At 51.0% G+C, this 25,638-nt stretch overlaps 1 protein-coding gene across 1 annotated transcript in view; it reads right to left on the reverse strand.

The window, feature by feature from the left end:
• Nucleotides 1–12,949: 12,949 nt before the first annotated feature.
• The window catches only part of FHIP2A (FHF complex subunit HOOK interacting protein 2A), a 66,333-nt gene continuing 53,644 nt past the window's right edge, over nt 12,950–25,638 (reverse strand). Inside the window, exon 17 of the mRNA XM_075348151.1 lies at nt 12,950–14,246. Coding sequence (XP_075204266.1) covers nt 14,141–14,246 — 106 coding nt within the window. The 3' untranslated portion in view covers nt 12,950–14,140. The remainder of the gene's footprint in view (nt 14,247–25,638) is intronic.

Raw genomic sequence — 25,638 nt, forward strand, 5'->3', positions numbered from 1 at the left:
AGAGCGGTCACACTATAGAGCTCTGTACTGTAGAGAGGTCACACTATAGAGCCTCTGTACTGTAGAGAGGTCACACTATAGAGCCCTGTACTGTAGAGAGGTCACACTATAGAGCCTCTGTACTGTTAGAGCGGTAACACTATAGAGCTTTGTACTGTAGAGCGGTCACACTATAGAGCTCTGTACTGTAGAGAGGTCACACTATAGAGCTCTGTACTGTAGAGAGGTCACACTATAGAGCCCTGCACTGTAGAGAGGTCACACTATAGAGCCCTGCACTGTAGAGAGGTCACACTATAGAGCTCTGCACTGTAGAGAGGTCACACTATAGAGCTCTGCACTGTAGAGCGGTCACACTATAGAGCCCTGTACTGTAGAGAGGTCACACTATAGAGCCCTGTACTGTAGAGCGGTCACACTATAGAGCCCTGTACTGTAGAGAGGTCACACTATAGAGCTCTGTACTGTAGAGCGGTCACACTATAGAGCTCTGTACTGTAGAGCGGTCACACTATAGAGCTCTGTACTGTAGAGAGGTCACACTATAGAGCTCTGTACTGTAGAGAGGTCACACTATAGAGCTCTGTACTGTAGAGAGGTCACACTATAGAGCTCTGTACTGTAGAGAGGTCACACTATAGAGCTCTGTACTGTAGAGAGGTCACACTATAGAGCTCTGTACTGTAGAGAGGTCACACTATAGAGCTCTGTACTGTAGAGAGGTCACACTATAGAGCTCTGTACTGTAGAGCGGTCACACTATAGAGCTCTGTACTGTAGAGAGGTCACACTATAGAGCTCTGTACTGTAGAGCGGTCACACTATAGAGCTCTGTACTGTAGAGAGGTCACACTATAGAGCTCTGTACTGTAGAGAGGTCACACTATAGAGCCCTGTACTGTAGAGAGGTCACACTATAGAAGCTCTGTACTGTAGAGAGGTCACACTATAGAGCTCTGTACTGTAGAGAGGTCACACTATAGAGCTCTGTACTGTAGAGAGGTCACACTATAGAGCTCTGTACTGTAGAGAGGTCACACTATAGAGCTCTGTACTGTAGAGCGGTCACACTATAGAGCTCTGTACTGTAGAGAGGTCACACTATAGAGCTCTGTACTGTAGAGAGGTCACACTATTAGAGCTCTGTACTGTAGAGAGGTCACACTATAGAGCCCTGTACTGTAGAGAGGTCACACTATAGAGCTCTGTACTGTAGAGAGGTCACACTATAGAGCTCTGTACTGTAGAGAGGTCACACTATAGAGCTCTGTACTGTAGAGAGGTCACACTATAGAGCTCTGTACTGTAGAGAGGTCACACTATAGAGCCCTGTACTGTAGAGAGGTCACACTATAGAGCTCTGTACTGTAGAGAGGTCACACTATAGAGCTCTGTACTGTAGAGAGGTCACACTATAGAGCTCTGTACTGTAGAGAGGTCACACTATAGAGCTCTGTGACTGTAGAGAGGTCACACTATAGAGCTCTGTACTGTAGAGAGGTCACACTATAGAGCTCTGTGCTGTAGAGAGGTCACACTATAGAGCTCTGTACTGTAGAGAGGTCACACTATAGAGCTCTGTACTGTAGAGCGGTCACACTATAGAGCTCTGTACTGTAGAGAGGTCACACTATAGAGCTCTGTACTGTAGAGAGGTCACACTATAGAGCTCTGTACTGTAGAGAGGTCACACTATAGAGCTCTGTACTGTAGAGAGGTCACACTATAGAGCTCTGTACTGTAGAGAGGTCACACTATAGAGCTCTGTACTGTAGAGAGGTCACACTATAGAGCTCTGTGCTGTAGAGAGGTCACACTATAGAGCTCTGTACTGTAGAGAGGTCACACTATAGAGCCCTGTACTGTAGAGAGGTCACACTATAGAGCTCTGTACTGTAGAGAGGTCACACTATAGAGCCCTGTACTGTAGAGAGGTCACACTATAGAGCTCTGTACTGTAGAGAGGTCACACTATAGAGCCCTGTACTGTAGAGAGGTCACACTATAGAGCTCTGTACTGTAGAGAGGTCACACTATAGAGCCCTGTACTGTAGAGAGGTCACACTATAGAGCCCTGTACTGTAGAGAGGTCACACTATAGAGCCCTGTACTGTAGAGAGGTCACACTATAGAGCTCTGTACTGTAGAGAGGTCACACTATAGAGCTCTGTACTGTAGAGAGGTCACACTATAGAGCTCTGTACTGTAGAGAGGTCACACTATAGAGCTCTGTACTGTAGAGAGGTCACACTATAGAGCTCTGTACTGTAGAGAGGTCACACTACAGAGCCCTGTACTGTAGAGAGGTCACACTATAGAGCTCTGTACTGTAGAGAGGTCACACTATAGAGCTCTGTACTGTAGAGCGGTCACACTATAGAGCTCGTGTACTGTAGAGAGGTCACACTATAGAGCTCTGTACTGTAGAGAGGTCACACTATAGAGCTCTGTACTGTAGAGAGGTCACACTATAGAGCTCTGTACTGTAGAGAGGTCACACTATAGAGCTCTGTACTGTAGAGAGGTCACACTATAGAGCTCTGTACTGTAGAGAGGTCACACTATAGAGCCCTGTACTGTAGAGCGGTCACACTATAGAGCTCTGTACTGTAGAGAGGTCACACTATAGAGCTGTGTACTGTAGAGAGGTCACACTATAGAGCTCTGTACTGTAGAGAGGTCACACTATAGAGCTCTGTACTGTAGAGAGGTCACACTATAGAGCTCTGTACTGTAGAGAGGTCACACTATAGAGCCCTGTACTGTAGAGAGGTCACACTATAGAGCCCTGTACTGTAGAGAGGTCACACTATAGAGCCCTGTACTGTAGAGAGGTCACACTATAGAGCTCTGTACTGTAGAGCGGTAACACTATAGAGCTTTGTACTGTAGAGCGGTCACACTATAGAGCTCTGTACTGTAGAGCGGTCACACTATAGAGCTCTGTACTGTAGAGAGGTCACACTATAGAGCTCTGTACTGTAGAGAGGTCACACTATAGAGCCCTGCACTGTAGAGAGGTCACACTATAGAGCCCTGTACTGTAGAGAGGTCACACTATAGAGCCCTGCACTGTAGAGAGGTCACACTATAGAGCTCTGCACTGTAGAGAGGTCACACTATAGAGCTCTGCACTGTAGAGCGGTCACACTATAGAGCCCTGTACTGTAGAGAGGTCACACTATAGAGCCCTGTACTGTAGAGCGGTCACACTATAGAGCCCTGTACTGTAGAGAGGTCACACTATAGAGCTCTGTACTGTAGAGCGGTCACACTATAGAGCTCTGTACTGTAGAGCGGTCACACTATAGAGCTCTGTACTGTAGAGAGGTCACACTATAGAGCTCTGTACTGTAGAGAGGTCACACTATAGAGCTCTGTACTGTAGAGAGGTCACACTATAGAGCTCTGTACTGTAGAGAGGTCACACTATAGAGCTCTGTACTGTAGAGAGGTCACACTATAGAGCTCTGTACTGTAGAGAGGTCACACTATAGAGCTCTGTACTGTAGAGAGGTCACACTATAGAGCCCTGTACTGTAGAGAGGTCACACTATAGAGCTCTGTACTGTAGAGCGGTCACACTATAGAGCTCTGTACTGTAGAGCGGTCACACTATAGAGCTCTGTACTGTAGAGAGGTCACACTATAGAGCTCTGTACTGTAGAGAGGTCACACTATAGAGCTCTGTACTGTAGAGAGGTCACACTATAGAGCTCTGTACTGTAGAGAGGTCACACTATAGAGCTCTGTACTGTAGAGAGGTCACACTATAGAGCTCTGTACTGTAGAGAGATCACACTATAGAGCCCTGTACTGTAGAGCGGTCACACTATAGAGCTCTGTACTGTAGAGAGATCACACTATAGAGCTCTGTACTGTAGAGAGGTCACACTATAGAGCCCTGTACTGTAGAGAGGTCACACTATAGAGCTCTGTACTGTAGAGAGGTCACACTATAGAGCTCTGTACTGTAGAGCGGTCACACTATAGAGCTCTGTACTGTAGAGCGGTCACACTATAGAGCTCTGTACTGTAGAGCGGTCACACTATAGAGGTCTGTACTGTAGAGCGGTCACACTATAGAGCTCTGTACTGTAGGGAGGTCACACTATAGAGCTCTGTACTGTAGAGAGGTCACACTATAGAGCTCTGTACTGTAGAGCGGTAACACTATAGAGCTTTGTACTGTAGAGAGGTCACACTATAGAGCTCTGTACTGTAGAGAGGTCACACTATAGAGCTCTGTACTGTAGAGAGGTCACACTATAGAGCTCTGTACTGTAGAGCGGTAACACTATAGAGCTCTGTACTGTAGAGCGGTCACACTATAGAGCTCTGTACTGTAGAGAGGTCACACTATAGAGCTCTGTACTGTAGAGCGGTCACACTATAGAGCTCTGTACTGTAGAGAGGTCACACGATAGAGCTCTGTACTGTAGAGAGGTCACACTATAGAGCCCTGTACTGTAGAGTGGTCACACTATAGAGCCCTGTACTGTAGAGAGGTCACACTATAGAGCTCTGTACTGTAGAGAGGTCACACTATAGAGCTCTGTACTGTAGAGAGGTCACACTATAGAGCTCTGTACTGTAGAGAGGTCACACTATAGAGCCCTGTACTGTAGAGAGGTCACACTATAGAGCTTTGTACTGTAGAGAGGTCACACTATAGAGCACTGTACTGTAGAGAGGTCACACTATAGAGCTCTGTACTGTAGAGAGGTCACACTATAGAGCTCTGTACTGTAGAGAAGTCACACTATAGAGCTCTGTACTGTAGAGCGGTCACACTATAGAGCTCTGTACTGTAGAGAGGTCACACTATAGAGCTCTGTACTGTAGAGAGGTAACACTATAGAGCTCTGTACTGTAGAGCGGTCACACTATAGAGCTCTGTACTGTAGAGAGGTCACACTATAGAGCTCTGTACTGTAGAGCGGTCACACTATAGAGCTCTGTACTGTAGAGAGGTCACACTATAGAGCTCTGTACTGTAGAGAGGTCACACTATAGAGCCCTGTACTGTAGAGAGGTCACACTATAGAGCCCTGTACTGTAGAGCGGTCACACTATAGAGCTCTGTACTGTAGAGAGGTCACACTATAGAGCTCTGTACTGTAGAGAGGTCACACTATAGAGCCCTGTACTGTAGAGCGGTCACACTATAGAGCTCTGTACTGTAGAGAGGTCACACTATAGAGCCCTGTACTGTAGAGCGGTCACACTATAGAGCCCTGTACTGTAGAGAGGTCACACTATAGAGCTCTGTACTGTAGAGCGGTCACACTATAGAGCTCTGTACTGTAGAGAGGTCACACTATAGAGCCCTGTACTGTAGAGCGGTCACACTATAGAGCTCTGTACTGTAGAGAGGTCACACTATAGAGCTCTGTACTGTAGAGAGGTCACACTACAGAGCCCTGTACTGTAGAGAGGTCACACTATAGAGCTCTGTACTGTAGAGAGGTCACACTATAGAGCTCTGTACTGTAGAGCGGTCACACTATAGAGCTGTGTACTGTAGAGAGGTCACACTATAGAGCTCTGTACTGTAGAGAGGTCACACTATAGAGCTCTGTACTGTAGAGAGGTCACACTATAGAGCTCTGTACTGTAGAGCGGTCACAGTATAGAGGTCTGTGCTGTAGAGAGGTCACACTATAGAGCTCTGTACTGTAGAGCGGTCACAGTATAGAGGTCTGTGCTGTAGAGAGGTCACACTATAGAGCCCTGTACTGTAGAGAGGTCACACTATAGAGCCCTGTACTGTAGAGAGGTCACACTATAGAGCCCTGTACTGTAGAGCGGTCACACTATAGAGCTCTGTACTGTAGAGAGGTCACACTGTAGAGGTCTGTACTGTAGAGAGGTCACACTATAGAGCTCTGTACTGTAGAGCGGTCACACTATAGAGCTATGTACTGTAGAGAGGTCACACTATAGAGCCCTGTACTGTAGAGAGGTCACACTATAGAGCCCTGTACTGTAGAGAGGTCACACTATAGAGCCCTGTACTGTAGAGCGGTCACACTATAGAGCTCTGTACTGTAGAGCGGTCACACTATAGAGCTCTGTACTGTAGAGAGGTCACACTATAGAGCTCTGTACTGTAGAGAGGTCACACTATAGAGCTCTGTACTGTAGAGAGGTCACACTATAGAGCTCTGTACTGTAGAGAGGTCACACTGTAGAGGTCTGTACTGTAGAGAGGTCACACTATAGAGCTCTGTACTGTAGAGAGGTCACACTATAGAGCTCTGTACTGTAGAGAGGTCACACTATAGAGCTCTGTACTGTAGAGAGGTCACACTATAGAGCTCTGTACTGTAGAGAGGTCACACTATAGAGCTCTGTACTGTAGAGAGGTCACACTATAGAGCACTGTACTGTAGAGCGGTCACACTATAGAGCCCTGTACTGTAGAGAGGTCACACTATAGAGCTCTGTACTGTAGAGAGGTCACACTATAGAACTCTGTACTGTAGAGAGGTCACACTATAGAGCTCTGTACTGTAGAGAGGTCACACTATAGAGCTCTGTACTGTAGAGCGGTCACAGTATAGAGGTCTGTGCTGTAGAGAGGTCACACTATAGAGCTCTGTACTGTAGAGAGGTCACACTATAGAACTCTGTACTGTAGAGAGGTCACACTATAGAGCTCTGTACTGTAGAGAGGTCACACTATAGAGCTCTGTACTGTAGAGAGGTCACACTATAGAGCTCTGTACTGTAGAGAGGTCACACTATAGAGGTCTGTACTGTAGAGAGGTCACACTATAGAGCTCTGTACTGTAGAGAGGTCACACTATAGAGGTCTGTACTGTAGAGAGGTCACACTATAGAGCTCTGTACTGTAGAGCGGTCACACTATAGAGGTCTGTACTGTAGAGCGGTCACACTATAGAGCTCTGTACTGTAGAGCGGTCACACTATAGAGCACTGTACTGTAGAGAGGTCACACTATAGAGCCCTGTACTGTAGAGAGGTCACACTATAGAGCTCTGTACTGTAGAGAGGTCACACTATAGAGCTCTGTACTGTAGAGAGGTCACACTATAGAGCTCTGTACTGTAGAGAGGTCACACTATAGAGCTCTGTACTGTAGAGCGGTCACACTATAGAGCTCTGTACTGTAGAGAGGTCACACTATAGAGCTCTGTACTGTAGAGAGGTCACACTATAGAGCTCTGTACTGTAGAGAGGTCACACTATAGAGCTCTGTACTGTAGAGAGGTCACACTATAGAGCTCTGTACTGTAGAGAGGTCACACTATAGAGCTCTGTACTGTAGAGCGGTCACAGTATAGAGGTCTGTGCTGTAGAGAGTTCACACTATAGAGCTCTGTGCTGTAGAGAGGTCACACTATAGAGCCCTGTACTGTAGAGAGGTCACACTATAGAGCTCTGTACTGTAGAGAGGTCACACTGTAGAGGTCTGTACTGTAGAGCGGTCACACTATAGAGCCCTGTACTGTAGAGAGGTCACACTGTAGAGCTCTGTACTGTAGAGAGGTCACACTATAGAGCTCTGTACTGTAGAGAGGTCACACTGTAGAGGTCTGTACTGTAGAGCGGTCACACTATAGAGCTCTGTACTGTAGAGAGGTCACACTATAGAGCTCTGTACTGTAGAGAGGTCACACTGTAGAGCTCTGTACTGTAGAGAGGTCACACTGTAGAGGTCTGTACTGTAGAGCGGTCACACTATAGAGCTCTGTACTGTAGAGAGGTCACACTGTAGAGCTCTGTACTGTAGAGAGGTCACACTGTAGAGGTCTGTACTGTAGAGCGGTCACACTATAGAGCTCTGTACTGTAGAGCGGTCACACTATAGAGCCCTGTACTGTAGAGAGGTCACACTATAGAGCCCTGTACTGTAGAGAGGTCACACTATAGAGCTCTGTACTGTAGAGAGGTCACACTGTAGAGGTCTGTACTGTAGAGCGGTCACACTATAGAGCTCTGTACTGTAGAGAGGTCACACTGTAGAGCTCTGTACTGTAGAGAGGTCACACTATAGAGCTCTGTACTGTAGAGAGGTCACACTGTAGAGGTCTGTACTGTAGAGCGGTCACACTATAGAGCTCTGTACTGTAGAGAGGTCACACTGTAGAGCTCTGTACTGTAGAGCGGTCACACTGTAGAGCTCTGTACTGTAGAGAGGTCACACTATAGAGCTCTGTACTGTAGAGAGGTCACACTGTAGAGCTCTGTACTGTAGAGAGGTCACACTGTAGAGCTCTGTACTGTAGAGAGGTCACACTATAGAGCTCTGTACTGTAGAGCGGTCACAGTATAGAGGTCTGTGCTGTAGAGAGGTCACACTATAGAGCTCTGTGCTGTAGAGCGGTCACAGTATAGAGGTCTGTGCTGTAGAGAGGTCACACTATAGAGCTCTGTGCTGTAGAGAGGTCACACTATAGAGCCCTGTACTGTAGAGAGGTCACACTATAGAGCTCTGTACTGTAGAGAGGTCACACTGTAGAGGTCTGTACTGTAGAGCGGTCACACTATAGAGCTCTGTACTGTAGAGAGGTCACACTATAGAGCTCTGTACTGTAGAGAGGTCACACTGTAGAGCTCTGTACTGTAGAGAGGTCACACTGTAGAGCTCTGTACTGTAGAGAGGTCACACTATAGAGCCCTGTACTGTAGAGAGGTCACACTATAGAGCCATGTACTGTAGAGAGGTCACACTATAGAGCCCTGTACTGTAGAGCGGTCACACTATAGAGCTCTGTACTGTAGAGAGGTCACACTATAGAGCTCTGTACTGTAGAGAGGTCACACTATAGAGCTCTGTACTGTAGAGAGGTCACACTATAGAGCCCTGTACTGTAGAGAGGTAACACTATAGAGCCCTGTACTGTAGAGCGGTCACACTATAGAGCCCTGTACTGTAGAGCGGTCACACTATAGAGCTCTGTACTGTATAGAGGTCGCACTATAGAGCTCTGTACTGTAGAGCGGTCACACTATAGAGCCCTGTACTGTAGAGCGGTCACACTATAGAGCCCTGTACTGTAGAGCGGTCACACTATAGAGCTCTGTACTGTAGAGAGGTCACACTATAGAGCTCTGTACTGTAGAGCGGTCACACTATAGAGCCCTGTACTGTAGAGCGGTCACACTATAGAGCTCTGTACTGTATAGAGGTCGCACTATAGAGCTCTGTACTGTAGAGTGGTCGCACTATAGAGCTGTGTACTGTAGAGAGGTCGCACTATAGAGCTCTGTACTGTAGAGCGGTCGCACTATAGAGCCCTGTACTGTAGAGCGGTCACACTATAGAGCCCTGTACTGTAGAGAGGACACACTATAGAGCCCTGTACTGTAGAGAGGTCACACTATAGAGCTCTGTACTGTAGAGCGGTCACACTATAGAGCCCTGTACTGTAGAGAGGTCACACTATAGAGCTCTGTACTGTAGAGAGGACACACTATAGAGCTCTGTACTGTAGAGAGGTCACACTATAGAGCCCTGTACTGTAGAGAGGTCACACTATAGAGCCCTGTACTGTAGAGCGGTCACACTATAGAGCCCTGTACTGTAGAGCGGTCGCACTATAGAGCTGTGTACTGTAGAGAGGTCGCACTATAGAGCTCTGTACTGTAGAGCGGTCGCACTATAGAGCCCTGTACTGTAGAGCGGTCGCACTATAGAGCCCTGTACTGTAGAGAGGTCACACTATAGAGCTCTGTACTGTAGAGAGGTCACACTATAGAGCCCTGTACTGTAGAGCGGTCACACTATAGAGCCCTGTACTGTAGAGAGGTCACACTATAGAGCTCTGTACTGTAGAGAGGTCACACTATAGAGCTCTGTACTGTAGAGTGGTCACACTATAGAGCTCTGTACTGTAGAGAGGTCACACTATAGAGCTCTGTACTGTAGAGAGGTCACACTATAGAGCTCTGTACTGTAGAGAGGTCACACTATAGAGCTCTGTACTGTAGAGAGGTCACACTATAGAGCTCTGTACTGTAGAGAGATCACACTATAGAGCTCTGTACTGTAGAGAGGTCACACTATAGAGCTCTGTACTGTAAAGAGGTCACACTATAGAGCCCTGTACTGTAGAGAGGTCACACTATAGATCTCTGTACTGTAGAGAGGTCACACTATAGAGCTCTGTACTGTAGAGAGGTCACACTATAGAGCTCTGTACTGTAGAGAGGTCACACTATAGAGCTCTGTACTGTAGAGAGGTCACACTATAGAGCCCTGTACTGTAGAGAGTTCACACTATAGAGCTCTGTACTGTAGAGCGGTCACACTATAGAGCTCTGTACTGTAGAGCGGTCACACTATAGAGCTCTGTACTGTAGAGAGGTCACACTATAGAGCTCTGTACTGTAGAGCGGTCACACTATAGAGCTCTGTACTGCAGAGAGGTCACACTATAGAGCTCTGTACTGTAGAGAGGTCACACTATAGAGCCCTGCACTGTAGAGAGGTCACACTATAGAGCTCTGCACTGTAGAGAGGTCACACTATAGAGCCCTGTACTGTAGAGAGGTCACACTATAGAGCCCTGTACTGTAGAGAGGTCACACTATAGAGCCCTGTACTGTAGAGAGGTCACACTATAGAGCTCTGCACTGTAGAGAGGTCACACTATAGAGCCCTGCACTGTAGAGAGGTCACACTATAGAGCCCTGCACTGTAGAGAGGTCACACTATAGAGCTCTGTACTGTAGAGAGGTCACACTATAGAGCTCTGCACTGTAGAGAGGTCACACTATAGAGCCCTGTACTGTAGAGAGGTCACACTATAGAGCCCTGTACTGTAGAGAGGTCACACTATAGAGCTCTGTACTGTAGAGAGGTCACACTATAGAGCTCTGTACTGTAGAGAGGTCACACTATAGAGCTCTGTACTGTAGAGAGGTCACACTATAGAGCTCTGTACTGTAGAGCGGTTACACTATAGAGCTCTGTACTGTAGAGAGGTCACACTATAGAGCTCTGTACTGTAGAGAGGTCACACTATAGAGCTCTGTACTGTAGAGAGGTCACACTATAGAGCTCTGTACTGTAGAGCGGTCACACTATAGAGCTCTGTACTGTAGAGAGGTCACACTATAGAGCTCTGTACTGTAGAGAGGTCACACTATAGAGCCCTGCACTGTAGAGAGGTCACACTATAGAGCTCTGCACTGTAGAGAGGTCACACTATAGAGCTCTGTACTGTAGAGAGGTCACACTATAGAGCTCTGTACTGTAGAGAGGTCACACTATAGAGCCCTGCACTGTAGAGCGGTCACACTATAGAGCCCTGTACTGTAGAGAGGTCACACTATAGAGCCCTGCACTGTAGAGAGGTCACACTATAGAGCCCTGCACTGTAGAGAGGTCACACTATAGAGCCCTGTACTGTAGAGAGGTCACACTATGGAGCCCTGTACTGTAGAGAGGTCACACTATAGAGCTCTGTACTGTAGAGAGGTCACACTATAGAGCTCTGTACTGTAGAGAGGTCACACTATGGAGCCCTGTACTGTAGAGAGGTCACACTATAGAGCTCTGTACTGTAGAGCGGTCACACTATAGAGCTCTGTACTGTAGAGAGGTCACACTATAGAGCTCTGTGCTGTAGAGCGGTCACATTATAGAGCTCTGTACTGTAGAGAGGTCTCACTATAGAGCTCTGTACTGTAGAGAGGTCACACTATAGAGCCCTGTACTGTAGAGAGGTCACACTATAGAGCTCTGTACTGTAGAGAGGTCACACTATAGAGCTCTGTACTGTAGAGAGGTCACACTATAGAGCTCTGTACTGTAGAGAGGTCACACTATAGAGCTCTGTACTGTAGAGAGGTCACACTATAGAGCTCTGTACTGTAGAGAGGTCACACTATAGAGCTCTGTACTGTAGAGCGGTCACATTATAGAGCTCTGTACTGTAGAGAGGTCTCACTATAGAGCTCTGTACTGTAGAGAGGTCACACTATAGAGCCCTGTACTGTAGAGCGGTCACACTATAGAGCCCTGTACTGTAGAGAGGTCACACTATAGAGCTCTGTACTGTAGAGAGGTCACACTATAGAGCTCTGTACTGTAGAGAGGTCACACTATAGAGCCCTGTACTGTAGAGAGGTCACACTATAGAGCTCTGTACTGTAGAGAGGTCACACTATAGAGCTCTGTACTGTAGAGAGGTCACACTATAGAGCCCTGTACTGTAGAGCGGTCACACTATAGAGCTCTGTACTGTAGAGCGGTCACACTATAGAGCTCTGTACTGTAGAGAGGTCTCACTATAGAGCACTGTACTGTAGAGCGGTCACACTATAGAGCTCTGTACTGTAGAGCGGTCACACTATAGAGCTCTGTACTGTAGAGCGGTCACACTATAGAGCTCTGTACTGTAGAGAGGTCACACTATAGAGGTCTGTACTGTAGAGAGGTCACACTATAGAGGTCTGTACTGTAGAGAGGTCACACTATAGAGCTCTGTACTGTAGAGAGGTCACACTATAGAGCTCTGTACTGTAGAGAGGTCACACTATAGAGCTCTGTACTGTAGAGAGGTCACACTATAGAGCTCTGTACTGTAGAGAGGTCACACTATAGAGCTCTGTACTGTAGAGAGGTCTCACTATAGAGCACTGTACTGTAGAGAGGTCACACTATAGAGCTCTGTACTGTAGAGAGGTCACACTATAGAGCTCTGTACTGTAGAGCGGTCACACTATAGAGCTCTGTACTGTAGAGAGGTCACATTATAGAGCTCTGTACTGTAGAGAGGTCACACTATAGAGCTCTGTACTGTAGAGAGGTCACACTATAGAGCACTGTACTGTAGAGAGGTCACACTATAGAGCTCTGTACTGTAGAGCGGTCACACTATAGAGCTCTTCTTGTTCTTCCGGCTTCAGGTTTTCTGTATGGACATAAAGCGACAGACGATGGAATCTGTAGAGATAAAGTCTGGAAGCTGCGGCAGATGCAGGAGCCGGATAATGGCTTTATATGAATGTATAATACAATTTATACATTACATATATACAGGAAGCAAATATAGCAATAAAATAACCAACGTCCAGTCCTGAAATATATTAATTTCTTACAAGCTTCGTGTGTCGCTGACATTTACTCCAACAATATTATAAAGAATAAAATAAGAGTGGGGCGAGTGCAGCAGCGGGCGGCGGTGACAGCGGCACGTCACCTCTCACTAGCGCGGCGGTGGCTCAGGATTGGGCGGTGACAGCGGCACGTCACCTCTCACTAGCGCGGCGGCGGCTGAGGATTGGGCGTTGGATGGCGTGACGAGCGGGAAATTGTCCCAGAATGAAAGAAAACAATCATGAAACGCATCCGATGCAATGTCCGGAAAATCCGCAGATTCCAAGATCAGATCCTGAATAGAAAATGTGAGAGTTTTTTCTTTTGCGTCTGGCATTAAAGATCCTGGGCGGTGGTCAATGGCGGGACAGATCCAAACCCGTCCTGTGCTGCTGATGGCGGCGGCCATTCTGAAATGCTTCATGGTAAATACTTTTCATTTTAATGTAAACCTTATGAGACTCCGTCCACCGCCGGATCACTACATCCGCTGTCCACCACCAGATCACCACAGCCGCCGTCCACCGCCGGATCACTACATCCGCTGTCCACCGCCAGATCACCACATCCGCCGTCCACCGCCAGATCACCACAGCCGCCGTCCACCGCCAGATCACCACAGCCGCCGTCCACCGCCAGATCACCACAGCCGCCGTCCACCGCCGGATCACTACATCCGCTGTCCACCGCCAGATCACCACATCCGCCGTCCACCGCCGGATCACCACAGCCACCGTCCACCGCCGGATCACCACAGCCGCCGTCCACCGCCGGATCACCACAGCCACCGCTCTGATGCAAGTCTGTTTTTTTTTTAAATAAAACACATGCGAAATCCAATCATCCCGTAGAAAAATCCCAGATGATTGAGACGTTCTATAAAACACATACGGTAACGGAGAACGGAACACAAATCCACGTGGGACGTCTCCTGTGCGAGCGGCTTCGGCCTGGAGACGTCACCCTCCCATTTCCCTTCTTTCCAAGAAAAAAAGTCTTTACCCAAAAATAAAATAAGTAAAATTTGGTCTCATAGATGAAGTGGTGACAGTTCCTAGGGCGGCATCAAGGTGTGGCGGAGCTGTGGTACTTGACGAAGGCGATGGCAGCAAGTTCTTTGCAGAATTCCTCAAGCACGATGACCCCCTCTAACAACGTCATGTGGTCAACGCTGTGGGAAGAGAAGACACAGGAGGTGAGGACGCATGGAGGACTGAACAAGGGGTGGTCGACGGCGCCCGGGAGGAGGAAGGAGGAAGGAGGAGGCGCCGACGCCCAGGAGGACAAAAGAGGAGGAGGAGGCGCCGACGCCCGGGAGGACAAAAGAGGAGGAGGAGGCGCCGGCGCCCGGGAGGACAAAAGAGGAGGAGGAGGCGCCCGGGAGGACAAAAGAGGAGGAGACGACGGCGCCCAGGAGGACAAAAGGAGGAGGAGGAGGCGCCGGCGCCCGGGAGGACAAAAGAGGAGGAGGCGCCGACGCCCGGGAGGACAAAAGAGGAGGAGGAGGCGCCGACGCCCGGGAGGACAAAAGAGGAGGAGGAGGCGCCGACGCCCGGGAGGACAAAAGAGGAGGAGGAGGCGCCGGCGCCCGGGAGGACAAAAGAGGAGGAGGAGGCGCCCGGGAGGACAAAAGAGGAGGAGGAGACGACGGCACCCGGGAGGACAAAAGGAGGAGGAGGAGGCGGCGCCGGCGCCCAGGAGGACAAAAGAGGAGGAGGAGGAGGAGGAGGCGCCGACGCCCGGGAGGACAAAAGAGGAGGAGGAGGTGCCGGCGCCCGGGAGGACAAAAGAGGAGAAGGAGGCGACGGCGCCCGGGAGGACAAAAGAGGAGGAGGAGGCGACGGCGCCCGGGAGGACAAAAGAGGAGGAGGAGGCGACGGCGCCCGGGAGGACAAGAGAGGAGGAGGAGGCGACGGCGCCCGGGAGGACAAGAGAGGAGGAGGAGGCGCCGGCGCCCGGGAGGACAAAAGAGGAGGAGGAGGCGCCGACGCCCGGGAGGACAAAAGAGGAGGAGGCGCCGACGCCCGGGAGGACAAAAGAGGAGGAGGAGGCGCCCGGGAGGACAAAAGAGGAGGAGACGACGGCGCCCAGGAGGACAAAAGGAGGAGGAGGAGGCGCCGGCGCCCGGGAGGACAAAAGAGGAGGAGGAGGCGCCGACGCCCGGGAGGACAAAAGAGGAGGAGGAGGCGCCGACGCCCGGGAGGACAAAAGAGGAGGCGACGGCGCCCGGGAGGACAAAGGAGGAGGAGGCGACGACGGCACCCGGGAGGACAAAAGAGGAGGAGGCGATGGCGCCCGGGAGGACAAAAGAGGAGGAGGAGGCGACGGCGCCCGGGAGGACAAAAGAGGAGGAGGAGGCGACGGCGCCCGGGAGGACAAAAGAGGAGGAGGAGGCGACGGCGCCCGGGAGGACAAAAGAGGAGGAGGAGGCGACGGCGCCCGGGAGGACAAAGAAGGGAATTTTGTTACTTACCGTAAATTCCTTTTCTTCTAGCTCCTATTGGGAGACCCAGACGATTGGGTGTATAGCTACTGCCTCCGGAGGCCACACAAAGCATTACACTAAAAAGTGTAAGGCCCCTCCCCTTCTGGCTATACACCCCCAGTGGGATCACGGGCTGCTCAGTTTTAGTGCAAAAGCAAGAAGGAGGAAAGCCAATAACTGGTTTAAACAAATTCACTCCGAAGTAACATCGGAGAACTGAAAACCATGCAACATGAACAACATGTGTACCCGAAAACAACCAAAAATCCCGAAGGACAACAGGGCGGGTGCTGGGTCTCCCAATAGGAGCTAGAAGAAAGAAGGGAATTTTGTTACTTACCGTAAATTCCTTTTCTTCTAGCTCTTATTGGGAGACCCAGACGATTGGGTATAGCTACTGCCCTCTGGAGGCCACACAAAGCACTACATCAAAAGTGCAAGGCCCCTCCCCCTCTGGCTATACCCCCCCCGTGGTATCACGGGTTCTCCAGTTTTAGTGCCAAAGCAAGAAGGAGGAAGCCAATAACTGGTTTAAACAAATTAACTCCGAATAACATCGGAGAACTGAAAAACCGTTCAACATGAACAACATGTGTACCCGCAAACAACAAAAAAACATCCCGAAGGACAACAGGGCGGGTGCTGGGTCTCCCAATAAGAGCTAGAAGAAAAGGAATTTACGGTAAGTAACAAAATTCCCTTCTTCTTCAGCGCTCTATTGGGAGACCCAGACGATTGGGACGTCCAAAAGCTGTCCCTGGGTGGGTAAAGAAATACCTCATGTTAGAGCTGCAAAACAGCCCTCCCCTACGGGGGTGTCACTGCCGCCTGCAGGACTCTTCTACCTAAGCTGGCATCCGCCGAAGCATAGGTATGCACCTGATAATGCTTGGTGAAAGTGTGCAGACTGGACCAGGTAGCTGCCTGGCACACCTGTTGAGCCGAAGCCTGGTGACGTAATGCCCAGGACGCACCCACGGCTCTGGTTGAGTGGGCTTTTAGCCCTGAAGGAACCGGAAGCCCCGCAGAACGGTAGGCCTCTAGAATTGGTTCTTTGATCCATCGAGCCAGGGTGGCTTTAGAAGCCTGCAACCCCTTGCGCGGACAAGCGACAAGGACAAAAAGTGCATCGGCACGGCGCATGGGCGCCGTGCGGGAAATGTAGATTCTGAGTGCTCTCACCAAATCTAGCAAACGTAAATCATTCTCATACCGGTGAACCGGATGAGTGCAAAAAGACGGTAAGGAGATATCCTGATTAAGATGAAACGAGGATACGACCTTAGGGAGAAACTCCGGAATGGGGCGCAGCACTACCTTGTCCTGGTGAAACACCAGGAAGGGAGCCTTGGATGACAGAGCTGCCAGCTCAGACACTCGCCGAAGCGATGTGATCGCAACGAGAAACGCCACCTTCTGTGACAGGCGAGAAAAAGAAACTTCCTTCAGAGTCTCGAAAGGCGGCTTCTGGAGAGCAACTAGAACCCTGTTCAGATCCCATGGATCTAACGGCCGCTTGTACGGGGGTACGATATGACAAACCCCCTGCGGGAACGTGCACACCTTAGAAAGACGTGCTAGCCGCTTCTGAAAAAACACGGATAGTGCTGAGACTTGCCCTTTGAGGGAGTCGAGCGACGAGCCCTTTTCTGACTCCTATTGTAGGAAGGAAAGAAAAGTAGGCAATGCAAATGGCCAGGGAGACACTCCCTGAGTAGAGCACCAGAATAAGAAAATCTTCCACGTTCTGTGGTATATCTTAGCAGACGTGGGCTTCCTAGCCCGTCTCATGGTGGCAACGACCCCTTGGGATAATCCTGAAGACGCTAGGATCCAGGACACAAAAGCCACCCAGTCAGGTTCAGGGCCGCAGAATTCCGATGGAGAAAACGGCCCTTGGGACAGTAAGTCTGGTCGGTCTGGTAGTGACCACGGTCGGCCGACCGTGAGATGCCACAGATCCGGGTACCACGATCTCCTCGGCCAGTCTGGTGCGACGAGTATGACGCGGCTGCAATCGGATCTGATTTTTGCGCAGTACTCTGGGCAAGAGTGCCAGAGGTGGAAACACATATGTGAGCCGGAACTGCGACCAATCTTGCACTAAGGCGTCTGCCGCCAGAGCTCTGTGATCGCGCGATCGTGCCATAAATGCCGGGACCTTGTTGGTGTGCCGAGACGCCATTAGGTCGACGTCCGGCACCCCCCAGCGGCAACAGATTTCCTGAAACACGTCCGAGTGAAGGGACCATTCCCCCGCGTCCATACCCTGGCGACTGAGGAAGTCTGCTTCCCAGTTTTCTACGCCCGGGATGTGAACTGCGGATATGGTGGATGCTGTGTCCTCCACCCACATGAGGATTCGCCGGACTTCCTGGAAGGCTTGCTGACTGCGCGCCCCTTCTTGGTGGTTGATGTATGCCACCGCTGTGGAGATGTCCGACTGGATTCGGATCTGCTCTCTTTCTAGCCACTTCTGGAAGGCTAATAGGGTAAGACACCCTGCCCCGATTTGAACATCGATCTGAAGGGTGGACTCCTGCTGAGTCCACGTCCCCTGAGCCATGTGGCGGAGACAAACTGCTCCCCACCCTGACAGACTCGTATCTGTCGTGACCAGTGCCCAGGATGGGGGCTATGGCCACTATAGCAGAGAGTCCTCGGCCGTCTGGGAAAGGGAGACTTCCCTGTCCAGGGAGGTTGACTGCCCGTCCCATTGGCGGAGAATGTCCCATTGCCGTTGGCGCAGATGAAACTGCGCAAAGAGAACTGCCTCGATGGCTGCCACCATCTTCCTTAGGAAGTGCATGAGGCGCCTTAAGGGGTGCGACTGGCCTTGAAGGAGAGACTGCACCTCTGTCTGCAGTGAACGCTGCTTGTTCAGCGGAAGCTTCACTATTGCTGATAGAGTATGAAACTCCATGCCGAGATACGTTAGTGATTGAGTCGGAGACAGATTTGACCTTGCCAAATTGATGATCCACCCGAAAGTCTGGAGAGTCTCCAGCGTAACATTCAGGCTGCGTTGGCATGCCTCGAGGGAGGGTGCTTTGACGAGTAGATCGTCCAAGTATGGAATCACCGGGTGTCCCTGAAAGTGCAAGACTGCTACCACTGCTGCCATGACCTTGGTGAACACCCGTGGGGCTGTCGCCAGACTGAATGGCAGAGCTACGAACTGAAGATGTTCGTCTCCTATCACAAAACGTAGAAAACGTTGGTGCTCCGTAGCAATTGGCACGTGGAGATAGGCATCTTTGATGTCTGTTGAGGCAAGGAAGTCTCCTCGAGACATTGAGGTAATGACGGATCGGAGGGATCCCATCCGGAACCGCCTGGAGTTCGCATGCTCGTTGAGCAGTGTCAGGACCAGAACGGGACGGAAGGAACCGTCCTTTTTTGGAGCCACAAAGAGATTGGAGTACAAACCCTCGCCCTCGTTCCTGAGGGGGGACAGGGATCACCACTCCTTCTGCTCTTAGAGCATCCACCGCCTGCAGCAGGGAAATGGAGTCGGAGGACGAGATTAGAACACTGTCCTGTGCACGTGAGCACAATGTTCGCCACCCACCGGTCTGTGACCTGTGGCAGCTAAATGTCGCCAAAGGCGGGGGGTTCTGCCATCAACCGCGGATGCGGAGAGAGAGAGAGAACTGAGAGTCCTGAGGAGACCGCCTTGTAGCGGTTCCTCCGACTGCCTTCCTTGGGCGTGATTGAGCCCGGCCGGAATCTGAGCCCGTCTGAGGTTTAGTAGCCCTTTTGCCCGAGGACAATTGGGACCTACCGGAGCTTGGGAAGGACCGAAACCTCGACTGTACTTTTAGGACAGTATTAACAGGGTAAGTCGCAGTGCAGACATTGCGGGTTACGGACGCCTCTGCGGTACAGATGTCCCTGTGCTCAAGGCCAGCTGCGCAAGAACAGCTGAAAAGGTTAGGTTGCCTATACGGCTGTGGATGCCGGAGCAACCGACACGCCGATAGCTTCCTAGACAGATTTCAACCAGAGTCCATCTGTCTGTGACTGGCGTCTTTAAGTGAAGCCCCATCTCCAGTGCAACTATGTCTCTAGACGCAAGCCTGGAGATTGGAGAATCCACCTTTGGACCCTGGGTCCAGCACTGACCGCGTCAGGGGAAAAGGGATAACGTGTATCCTAAAAACGTTTGGAGAAGACGCTTATCTGGTAAGCGTGGTGTTCCTGGACTGCTTCTCTGAAGTCAGCGTGGCCAGAAAAATACTCCACATCTGTGTGAGATACTGAAAAGGAACTTCTCCTGTTCGTCTCCTATCTCCACTGGGGGAGCTGAGGGAGAAAGATCCAACCTTCCATTGATGGACGGTATAGGATCATTCCGTATGGCGTTACCACCCGGTGTATCCGGATCGATAGCTATGTCAGTATCAAAGCCCTGAAGAGCTGCCTTTTGGTCAAGTAGATTGCCCATGGCCTGTCTGGACTGCAAGTCTCTATATTATGACTACTCCGTCCCTGTCCATGGACAGGGTTGACAGGTGGTTTCTTTGGCCACAACTAGTAGAGACCCAGGCAGACGAAGTGCTAGAGACCCCGGCACGTGCTACGGGGGAGCATGCACACAATGGGACGGTGTCATGAACAGCATCCCATGTAGTAAAAACAGCACTGAAAATCTGTGTTGCTGTTTTGCCGCTGCCGACTAGCTATCTAGAATTATATAGCCAAGATTGGTGACCGTACAGTGCAATGTATAGCATACAGGCATAAAGTACAAATGACCACTGCAGCACAAGCAATACAAGCAGCATAGAAGCCTGTGCCCTGGCACCCCTGCTCTTATGCTGCTGTATACTAGTCATCTAGGGGAATATAGCCCAGAAGAGTGACCATACAGTGCAATGTATAGCATACAAGCACAAGTACAAATGAACACTGCAGCACATGCAATACAAGCAGCATAGAAGCCTGTGCCCTGGCACCCCAGCTCTTATGCTGCTGTATACTAGTCATCTAGGGGAATATAGCCCAGAAGAGTGACCGTACAGTGCAATGTATAGCATACAAGCACAAGTACAAATGAACACTGCAGCACATGCAATATAAGCAGCATAGAAGCCTATGCCCTGGCACCCCAGCTCTTCTGCTGCTGTAGACAAGTCATCTAGGGGAATATAGCCCAGAAGAGTGACCGTACAGTGCAATGTATAGCATACAAGCACAAGTACAAATGAACACTGCAGCACATGCAATATAAGCAGCATAGAAGCCTATGCCCTGGCACCCCAGCTCTTCTGCTGCTGTAGACAAGTCATCTAGGGGAATATGGCCCAGAAGAGTGACCATACAGTGCAATGTATAGCATACAAGCACAAGTACAAATGCACACTGCAGCCCATGCAATACAAGCAGCATAGAAAAAAACCTGTGCCCCAGCACCCTTGGTTTTCTGCTGCTGTAGTCTAGCCATTCCAGGAGAATATAGCTAAGACTAGCGACTGTACAGTGCAATGTATAACACATAAACACAAATGAACACCTCAGTCGTGCAATACAAGCAGCCTAGAAAGCCTGTGCCTTAGCACACCTGCTTTCCTGCTGCTAATGTGTCGCTCCCCAAGCGGGCATATAGCGACCTGTGCAGTTAAAAACAACACATGTATACACTGCAGTTATCTGTGGTCAGCACTATGTGTGCCTCTTACCGCCCGCCTATAAGCGGGTGTATGATCGCCACCGTCCTGCCTGGTTGCTGAAAATCCGAGCTCGGACTTCAGTAATGGCTGCCGGCTTCTTCCCCAGCTCATGTGAGGAGGGGCGGGCCGTGGGCGTGCCCCCAAGGCAGAGCGGGAATCCGGCGCCCGACAGTGTGCAGTGAGAGGGCTGGAGCATGTAAAAAGGCTCCAGCCCTCGGCGCTGCTGATTGCTCAGCGCCTGTCCCCTTCCCTGAGTGACAGGGAGGGGGCGGGAACGAAGCGGCACTAGGCCGCAGAAGCCGGGGACTGGATTTATAAGCGCCGCCGCCGTAAAAGCGCGGTCGGCGCCCAGTCCCCGGCGAACTACAAGTCCCAGCCGCGCCGCCGCTCCCGGAGCGTCCGGCGCGGTAGTTCCCAAAACACAAAGTCACTCAGCAAAGCTGCAGTGACTGTAACCCATTACTGTCCCCGGCGCACTAGCACACCCAGCAAGTCTGGAGTGTGCTGTGCCTGTGTGTACGGGGACACAGAGTACCTGTAATGGTGCAGGGCCATGTCCCTGAACGGTACTCCAGCTCCGTATCCAGCAGGTTCAAATGGGTCTGTGGATGGAGCCCGGCATCAGAGCTTTGAGGCCGGCAGGATCCCACTTCCTCAGAGCCCCCCAGGGGGATGTGGAAGGAAAGCAGCATGTGGGCTCCAGCCGCCGTACCAGCAATAGGTACCTCAACCTTACAACACCATCCAGGGGTGAGAAGGGAGCATGCTGGGGACACTATATGTGTCCTCTTTTCTTCCATCCGAAATAGTCAGCAGCTACTGCTGACTAAAATCTGTGGAGCTATGCGTGGATGTCTGACCTCCTTCGCACACAAAGCTAAAACTGGAGAACCCGTGATACCACGGGGGGGGTATAGCCAGAGGGGGAGGGGCCTTGCACTTTTGATGTAGTGCTTTGTGTGGCCTCCAGAGGGCAGTAGCTATACCCAATCGTCTGGGTCTCCCAATAGAGCGCTGAAGAAAGGAATTTACGGTAAGTAACAAAATTCCCTTCTTCTTCGGCGCTCCATTGGGAGACCCAGACGATTGGGACGTCCAAAAGCTGTCCCTGGGTGGGTAAAGAAATACCTCATGTTAGAGCTGCAAGACAGCCCTCCCCTACGGGGAGGCAACTGCCGCCTGCAGGACTCTTCTACCTAGGCTGGCGTCCGCCGAAGCATAGGTATGCACCTGATAATGTTTGGTGAAAGTGTGCAGACTCGACCAGGTAGCTGCCTGGCACACCTGTTGAGCCGTAGCCTGGTGCCGTAATGCCCAGGACACACCCACGGCTCTGGTAGAATGGGCCTTCAGCCCTGATGAAACCGGAAGCCCAGTAGAACGGTAGGCTTCAAGGATTGGTTCCTTGATCCATTGAGCCAAGGTGGATGTTGCAGCCTGCGATCCCTTGCGCTGACCAGTGACAAGGACAAAGAGTGCATTTGAGCGGCGCAGGGGCGCCGTGCGGGAATGTAGATTCTGGGTGCTCTACACCAGATCCAACAATGCAAAGCCATTACATATCGATGAAATGGATAAAAGGAAGGTAAGGAGATATCCTGATTGTGATAAAAAGGGGATACCACCTTAGGGAGAAACTCTGGGATCGGACGCAGCACTACCTTATCTTGGTGAACACCAGGAAGGGAGCTGTGGATGACCGCGCTGCTAGCTCAGACACTCTCCGAAGAGACGTGACCGCTACCAGAAAGGCCACTTTCTGTGAAAGTCGAGAAAGGGAAAACATCCCTCAGAGGCTCGAAGGGCGGCTCCTGGAGAGCAATTAATACCCTGTGCAGATCCCATGGGTCTGACGGCCTCTTGTACGGAGGGACAATGTGATAATCCCCCTGCAGGAACGTGCGTACCTGAGGAAGTCGTACTAGGCGCTTCTGAAAGAATACCGACAGCGCTGCGACTGTCCTTTAAGGGAGCCGAGCGACAAACCTTTTCCCAATCCAGATGCAGGAAGGGGGGAAAAAGGAGACAATGCAAATGGCCAGGGAGACACTCCCTGAGCAGAGCACCAAGATAAGAATAACTTCCACGTCTTGTGGGAGATTTTGGCAGACGTCGGCTTCCTAGCCCGTCTCATGGTGGCAATGACGTCTTGAGATAATCCTGAAGACGCTAGGATCTCGGACTCGATGGCCACACAGTCCGGATCAGGGCCGTAGAATTCAGTGGAAAGAACGGCCCTTGGGACAGTAAGTCTGGCCGGTCTGAGAGTGCCCACGGTTGGCCGACCGTGAGATGCCACAGATCCGGGACCACGACCTCCTCGGTCAGTCTGGGACGACGAGGATGGCGCGGTGGCAAGCGGAGCTGAGCTTGCGTAGCACTCTGGGCAACAGTGCCAGAGTAGGAAACACATAGGGTAGCTGGAACTGCGACCAATCCTGAACTAGGGCGCCTGCCACCAGAGCTCTTTGCTCGTGAGACCGCGCCATGAAAATCGGGACCTTGTTGTTGTGCCGAGACGCCATTAGGTCGACGTCCGGCATCCTCCAGCGGCTACAGATTTCCTGACACCATTCTGGGTGCAGAGGCCATTCCCCTGCGTCCATGCCCAGGCGACTGAGGAAGTCTGCTTCCCAATTTTCTACGCCCGGGATGTGAACTGCGGATATGGTGGATGCTCTGTCTCCCACCCACATCAGAATCCGCCGGATTGCCTGGTAGGCTTGGCGATGCGTGTTCCGCCTTGGTGGGCGACGTCTGCCACCGCTGTGGAATTGTCCGACTGAATTCGGATCTGTTTTCCTTCCAGCCACTGCTGGAAGGCTTGCAGGGCAAGATACACTGCCCAGATTTCCAGAACATTGATCTGAAGGATGGACTCCCCTGGAGAGAGTCCTTGACCGTCTGAGAAGGGAAACGTTCCTTTCTAGGGACGTCGACTCCCCAACCCATTGGCAAAGCATGTCCCATTGAAGTGGACGCAGTGAAACTGCGCGAAAGTGACTGCCTCTGCATGAGGCGTCTTAAGGGGTGTGACTGGCCTTGAAGGAGAGACTGCACCCCCGTCTGTAGTGAACGCTGCTTGTCCAGCGGAAGCTTCACTATCGCTGAGGGAGTGTGAAACTCCATGCCAAGATCTGTCAGCGATTGGGTCGGTGCCCGATGTAACCTCGAAAAGTTGATGATCCACCCGAAACTCTGGAGAGTCTCCAGCGCCACGTTCAGGCTGTGTCGGCATGCCTCTTAAGAGGGTGCCTTGACAAGTGGATCGTCCCAGTAAGGATCACAGAGTGACCCTGAGAGTGCAGGACTGCTCCCACTGCTGCCCTGAACTTGGTGAAAACCCGTAGGGCTGTCGCCAGACCGAAGGGCAGGGCTACGCACTGAAGATGCTCGTCTTCAATAACGAAACGTAGCAAACGCTGGTGCTCTGGAGCAATCGGCACGAGGAGATAAGCATCCTGATGTCTATTGATGCTAGGAAATCTCCTTGAGACATTGAGGCAATGACGGAGCGGAGGGTTACATCCGGAACCGCCTGGCCTTCACGTGCTTGGTGAGCAGTTTTAGGTCCAGAACGGAACGGAAAAAGCCACCCTTTTTTGGCACCCCAATAAGATTGGAGGAAAAAACCGTGTCTTGTTCCTGAAGAGGAACAGGGATTACCACTCCTTCTGCCTGCAGAAGAGCCTCGGCTCGGTGGGGGGGGGGGGGGGGGTGAAGTTCTGAAGAATCGAGCCGGAGGATGAGAACAGAGCTCTATCCTGTACACGTGAGACACAATGTCTCTCACCCACCGGTCTGTGACCTGTGGCAGCTAAATGTACCCAGAAGCGGGAGATTCTGCCACCAACCGCGGATGCGGGGAGAGAGAGCTGAAATACATGAGGAGACCGCCTTGGCAGCGGTTCCTCCTGCTGCCTTCCTTGGGCGTGAATGGGCCCGGCCGGAATCTGAGCCCCTCTGAGCCTTTTGAGCCCTTTTAGATGAGTACAATTGGGACCTGCCCGAGCCTGGGAATGACCAACCTCGACTGTCCCCCCAGGACAGCATTACTAGGGTAAGTCGCAATGCAGACATTGCGAGGTTAAGGACACCACCTGCGGCACAGATGTACATGTGCTCAAGACCAGCTGCGCAAGACCAGCTGAAAAAGGTTAGGGTGCCCATACGGCTGCGAATGCCGGAGCCACCGACACGCTGATAGCTTCACAGACAGATTTCAACCAGAGGTCCATCTGTCTGTCAATGGCATCTTTAAGTGAAGTCCCATCTCCACTGCAACTATGGATCTAGCCGCAAGCCTGGAGATTGGGGGATCCACCTTTGGACCCTGGGTCCAGCGCTTTACCACGTCAGGGGGAAGGGATAACGTGTATCCTTAATACGTTTGGAGAAAACGCTTA

Source organism: Anomaloglossus baeobatrachus, chromosome 5 (assembly GCF_048569485.1).
Source record: "Anomaloglossus baeobatrachus isolate aAnoBae1 chromosome 5, aAnoBae1.hap1, whole genome shotgun sequence".
Classification (NCBI taxonomy): domain Eukaryota; kingdom Metazoa; phylum Chordata; class Amphibia; order Anura; family Aromobatidae; genus Anomaloglossus; species Anomaloglossus baeobatrachus.